This window comes from Phocoena sinus, chromosome 3 (genome assembly GCF_008692025.1).
Source record: "Phocoena sinus isolate mPhoSin1 chromosome 3, mPhoSin1.pri, whole genome shotgun sequence".
In the NCBI taxonomy this organism is placed as follows: Eukaryota; Metazoa; Chordata; class Mammalia; order Artiodactyla; family Phocoenidae; genus Phocoena; species Phocoena sinus.
In genome coordinates this window covers 2,765,250-2,771,916 of record NC_045765.1, presented here as the reverse complement: position 1 = coordinate 2,771,916, position 6,667 = coordinate 2,765,250, and the positions used below count along the sequence as shown (strand labels likewise).

At 43.4% G+C, this 6,667-nt stretch overlaps 1 protein-coding gene across 1 annotated transcript; it reads right to left on the bottom strand.

The window, feature by feature from the left end:
• Window positions 1-2,353: 2,353 nt before the first annotated feature.
• On the bottom strand, window positions 2,354-5,447 carry LOC116750436 (zinc finger protein 77-like). Its single transcript, XM_032625091.1, is given in 4 exon segments — window positions 2,354-4,204; window positions 4,207-4,634; window positions 5,039-5,247; window positions 5,389-5,447. Coding segments are annotated over 3 exon segments (984 nt in total). The 5' UTR covers window positions 5,077-5,247; window positions 5,389-5,447; the 3' UTR covers window positions 2,354-3,686.
• Window positions 5,448-6,667: the final 1,220 nt, after the last annotated feature.

The following is a 6,667-nucleotide window of genomic DNA, read 5'->3' as shown; positions in this document are numbered from 1 at the left end:
CCTAGGGCCGATCCCCTATAGAGGTGCAATGGCGGCAAGGCCCCTCTGTGCAAGGGCGATCATATGTTTTTTAGGGTGGAGAGCCAGGCTGCGGGGGACTCGCCTTCACTGATGGCCACAAGCGCCTGAGTGAGCATTATCCTATCTCGCCGGGTTCGAATGCGAATACGACAGACCAACCAGAGACACAACACTATCCCAAACAAACAGCAGGCTGCGAACAGTCCCACATCCACCCATTCCTTAAAAAAGGAAAATGCTCTAGCTAGCCATGCGGTAAATTCTCCAAGAGTCACTAGGTCCACTCTGGTTGCATTCAGCTGCAGGATATTCAACTTCTGCTTAAATATCATCTTCTCCGCCTCGCGGGACCAATTTCCCTTTAGGAATTCTCCAATCTGCTTGCTCTTATTCAGAGCATCCAATCTGTGCTTAGTGGCCTAGCACAAGCCGTATTCATCTCACAGCTAGTGGAATACAATACTGGGAGAACGGTACTTTGAGAATGAACGGGGATGGGGACTGGCCAAGTTCGGCTAATTCCCCAAAACGTCTTGATCTCCGCCTTGAGCAGGGGGAAGCTCATCAACAGTATCCAGCCCAGTGTCACTCCTTGAGCGCTCCACATCGTTCTTGGGATTATCTTCCACGACTCTTGTTAACCTTGTCGGGACCCAAATCGGATCTTGATCCTAAACTGGACTACTTAACGGCGGTTCACTCCGTGTGTCGAGTTCTGAATCGGTCCTCCATGCGGGGCGCGCAGGTTCCCGGGTTTCGGCACCACTTGCGGCGAGCCGCTTCTGACCAGCAGAATGACGAATCACCACACGCTAGATTCTTCTCGCATCACACTTTATTGGAGTACAGCTTGGTTTCGGGCGGATGGAAGGAAGACCCCGTACGCTCGAGCCTGTCTGTTTATATAAGGGCTTAAGGACTCGTGTAAGTCCCTGATTCGTCCGTATGGTTATCGCATTTCGCAAGCCGGACTTTGGATAGGCCACTGCTTCAAAACCTGATTAGCATATTAGGTGCATACGCCCTAGCGGCATACTTAGTGCATGCGTAATGGCTATCCAGCCGCGCCCTACAATCCACGCTTCTGTTGAGACATTTAGGTTGCCTCTGTACCTTGGCTACTGTAAATAATGCTGCAATGAACATAGGGGTGCATATGTATTTTTGAATTAGTTTTTGTTTTCTTAAAAAAATACCCAGAAGTGGGATTGCTGGATCGTACAGTAGTTCTATTTTTATTTTAAGAAACTCCATGTTGTTTTCCATAATGGCTGCAGCCATTGATATTCCTAGCAACAGTGCTCTAGGTTACACTTTTCTCCAAATGCTTCACAACACTTGTTATTGGTGGTCTTTTTGATAATAGCCATTCTGACAGGTGTCATTGACAGGTGTTATCTCACTGTGGTTATGATGTGCATCTCCCTGATTAGCGATGTTGAGCAGCTTTTCATGTGTCTGTTGGCCATCTGTATGTCTTCTTTGGAAAAATGTCTATTTAGATCTTGTGCACATTTTTTAAGTGGGTTTTTTTTTTGTTCATATTGAGTTGTACAAAGCCTTTACATATATGTGTGTGTGTGCATATGTATGTATATGTGTGTGTGTGTGTGTGTATATATATATATATATATATATATATATATATATCGTGAGAAAAAAGTCGTTTGATTCTTTTACATGTAGGTGCCAGTTTTCCCAACACTATTTATTGAAGAGGCTGTCTTTTCCCCATTGTATATTCTTGCATCTTTTCTCCTACATTAATTGACCTTACATTGTATTTATTTCTGAGCTCTCTATTCTGTTCCATTTATGTATGTGTCTGTTTTTCTGCCAGTATGGTTATTGACCTGGGTCCTTGGACTCTCTAATCAATAGAAATTGAAATGAAGCCAGATGAGAAATTCAGGCAAGGCTTTATGGGGACTCTCACTGCTCATCAAATATATGTGTAGTTGGAGCTCTTCCATATGGGCAGAGCCAGAAGTCAGAAAACTGTGCTAAAACTCAGGGCCAGTAGGCTGCCATGCATCTCTGTCTCCTGCTGGTACAGAAGGCTCGAGAATCATGGTTTCCTTGGGGACTTCCCTGGCGGTCCAGTGGTTAAGACTCCATGCTTCCACTGAAGAGGGCAAGCGTTCAATCCTTGGTCAGGGAACTAAGATCCTGCATGTCAAGTGGTGCAGCCAAAAAAATAAAGATAATGATATTGGTTTGGCCAAAAAGTTCGTTCAGTTAGTGAATACATTGTTCAATAAAATTCTTGGTGAAAATGAAAAATGTGATACTTTCTATTTTTACTTAAAACCGAACGAACTTTTTGGCCAAAACAATAATAAAATTTAAAAAAAGAATCATGGCTTCCTCATTCCTGCGATCCAGACCTCATGCATCTTCCTCTTCTCAAGAACTTTAACTCAGAATCACTAACAGAAGGACTCTGGATATAGTTTCCCACCTTACCCAAGATGACAACATAGTTCAGTAGAACAATCTGGATAGGAGCTTTCATCTTCACACCACCAGGTCGCTCTTTTTTTTTTTTTTTTTTACTTTTTTTTTGGTGGGGGGTGGCCACACAGCATGTGGGATCCTAGTTCCCCGACCAGGGACCGAACCCGCACCCCCTGCATTGGAAGCTCGGAGTCTTAACCACTGGACCGCCAGGGAAGTCCCTCAGGTCACTCTTCTTAACTCAATCTATTGTGTTCAATTTGCAACCAAGATCATGGACATGAACAGAGGTCAGATTATGAACATAATCAGATAAGCCTGTCATCTTCCATGACCTTCCACAATTACTAATTTCTGGGAGGAACACATATACGGTATCTGCTAGCAACAAACAACTTGGAAGACACACCTTTCAGTAATGAAGACTCAAGGAGAGGGTAAATATTGATTCAGGAGATTCCAGTATCTCTTAACAGTGGACAAGTAAAAATATTTAATTAATGCCAGCCTCATATCATGATCACATATTAGGAACATAATGGAAAGTAAGAATCAAAAATCTGTTCATCAAAAATGAAAGAAATCACAAGTTGCACATAAAAAAAAAATCACAAACCAAAAGCCACTTAGCACCCCTGGTATCAAAGACATTCTAATGGAAATGAGACAAGTTTTATATGATTGTACAATGATATAAACTCAGAGATAACAAAATGTAAGTGGTAGAGACGAACATGGAGGGATACTTATTACATGTTCAGATCAGCAACATGAAGTACAAATTAATGTACTGAGATCAGTATTAAGGATAAGACACTTACAAAGGAAAAAAATTTTTCCAAAATTTTTTCCATTCATAAGATTGCTCAGCAACTCCCTGGTGGTCCAGTGCTTAGGACTCCATGCTTCCACTGCAGGGAGTCTGGGTTCGATCCCTGGTTGAGGAACTAAGATCCCACAAGCCATGTGGTGTAAAAAAAAAATTTCTTGACACTTTTGCTCCCACTTCTAATTTTTAAGACAGAATTATGGCTTTCCCACTATTCTTGGATTCAAGTTTTCCCACGGTGTGTGTCTTCATGTGTTTTTGCAGGGATACGAGATAACAGTAGGCTTTTTCACGCTGCTGACATTCACAGTTTCTTTTCACTGTGTGTTTTCATGTGTCCTTTCAGAGATATGGGATATTTGAAGGCTTTCCCACACTGCTAACACTGATGGGGTTTCTCATCACTGCGGGTAATCACGTGTCCTTGCAGAGATCTCTGAAGCCTGAAGACTTTTCCACAATGCTGACACTGATAGGGCTTCACTCCACTGTGTGTCCTCATATGTTCTCGAAGGGATGAGGGACTAATGAACGCTTTCCCACATTCTGTACATTCATAGGGTTTTATTCCACTGTGTCTTTTTATGTGCCTTCTAATGTACCTGGGACAATGGAAGGCTTTTCCACATTCATTACACACGTGAGAAGGCTTCTCTCTAGTGTGCATTCCCATGTGTCCTTGCAGGGATTTGCAATATGGGAAGGCTTTCCCACACTGCTTATGTTCATAGGGTTTCTCTCCAGTGTGCATTCTCACATGTTCTTGAAACTGTGTGCTGCAAGTGAAAGCTTTCCCACATTCTTTACATTCATAGGGTTTCTCTCCAGTGTGAGTTCTCACATGCCATGCAATCTGGGAATAACTGAAGGATTTCCCACATACTTCACACACGTGGATTTCTGTCCATAATGACCTCTCTTACGTCACTGAACAGATGGCAGGCAAGTGAGAGCTTTTCCAGATTTCTTACGCTCTAAAGACTGTTTACTACTGTCACTCTTCATGTACCTCTTAGATGCTCTCCCAGCATCCTGATGTTTATCACGTTTCTCTACAATGTCTGTTTCCCCAGGAGGATTTAGGCAGGAGACAGAGCTGCAGGCTTGCCCACATCCTTCACATGGATAAGGTTTGTGTCCAGGGTGAGATCTTTGCTGATTCCTCTGGAAAGAACAATCCCTGAAGGTTTTTCCACACTTAGTGCATTTATAGGGCTGAACTGCAGTGCAATAACCCTTATGCACAGTAAGATTTGTAATCTGGTTCAGGGTTTCTCCACATTGATGATCTTTTTTACCTTCACAGAGACTCTCCACCAAATGACTTCTGTTCAAAATGGGAAGCACACTATTAGGGATTAATACTTATCAGTAATTTACTAATTAATGATTTACCGATGATTGTTAGTATTTGTGTCGACTAAGTGTTTGCCATTGGCATGTTTCCAGAATGCTCTTCAACTGTTACAAAGTGCAACAAATTTAATACTCTAGCTGAGGGCTCAAATAGAACCGTAACTTTCACTGTTTTCCAGATGAGGTTTCCTGACTATTGCTTCCTACTGAATTATGTTTCAGATGCTTAATATCAACATCATATTTATGAAAGTACTGTCTTGTGAAAATACTTTGAATACACAATTGTTTAACTAGGTTTCTATTCAATTTCAAGTGAGTCTAACACTCTGATGACACCCGCCTCACCGCCACCCCCGTGGGAGTGCCACTCACCTCAAACGCCTCTCCTGGGTTACATGCTGATCATGCATGTTATGAAATGCCCAGTTTTCTCCAAAAACAGACTAGGAATCATTTCTTCTGAATCTTACTATTTTCTCTTCACTGCATAGTACATTCTCTAAAATATCCCACTGAGAACTTGATCCACTGGTTTTAACTTGAGGGCAAGAGCCTGCAACAATTGGTAGCATAACTAAATCCTTGGGGAAGAAAAGGTGGGGAAAAGGAAAGAAAAGAGACCATATGTAGATGTCTTTCCACAGACTGATTCAAAAATGTAAAACTAAATTTATAAGGAAGGATGGTCATGTGCAACATTGTGGTTTATAAGAAATACATACATGGGCTTCCCTGGTGGCGCAGTGGTTGAGAGTCCGCCTGCCAATGCAGGGGACACGGGTTCATGCCCCGGTCCGGGAAGATCCCACATGCCGCAGAGCGGCTGGGTGCGTGAGCCATGGCTGCTGAGCCTGTGCGTCCAGAGCCTGTGCTCCACAACGGGAGAAACCACAACAGTGAGAGGCCCGTATACTGCAAAAAAAGAAAAAGAAAAAGAAAATACATACATATATTTTTGGTCATTCCAATGAATGACATATATTTCTCAGATAGATCAGGTCCTCATCCACAGTTTCCTGCTCAAGCATCCCAAAACTCTTGGAATTTCCTGAGCAATAAAAGCAGTGGAATAATATTTGGTCTCCTGTCCTCAGTTCCTGAAAATGCTTCAGGGTCAGAAGGGTGAAATGAGTGTTTTGTTACTCATAACAAGCCCTTTCCATCACAACTGTATTTATATTCATGAAGGTGACTCTTGGAAAGCACCACAGGATGGGGGCTGGTTGCAAATGGAGACACCATGTGATTAAAGGGTGGAACTTTCAGTCCCACTCACACCCCTGGACACAGCACCAGCAATGGGGAAGGCAGAGAGGCTGTAGGTTGAATCACTTGCCCATGGAGAGTGATTCCATCAATCATGCCTAGGGAATGAAGCCTCCACACAATAAAAGGGGGGTTCAGAGAGCTTCTGGGTTGGAGAACACATGGAGATGCAGGGAGAGTGGCACCTGGACAGGGCATGGAAACTCCATGCCCTCCTGACATAGCTTCCCCTATGAATCTCTTCCATCTGGCTATTCTTCAGTGATATCTGTTTACATTTAAGTGGCAGTAAAGTAAGTAAAATGTTCCCCTGAGTCCTGTGAGTGTGGTTAGCAAAATAACTGGACTGGAGGAGGGGGCGATGGAAAGCTCTCATTCACAGCCAGTCGGTCAGAAGTCAAGGTTAACAACCTGGGCTTACGTATGGAGTCTGACGTCTAAAAGGAGGTCACTGGAATCTCCAATGTTAGCTGGTTGGTCAGAAGCACTGGCAACAGCCTGGCCTTGTGATCCACATGTGACGTGGGGTGTGAAGATGGCGGGGGTGGAGGTGAGTCTTGTAGGACTGAATCCTTCAGCCACGGGATCTGTGGCTATTGCTGGGTAGATAATCTGAGCATTGACCTGAATTCTATGATGCCCTGCTGGTGTCCAAAAATTGTTGGTGTGTGGTGCCTTAACACATGCCGACAACACGTTGGAACTGGGTCTACACCTAATTTAACACTCAAGCCA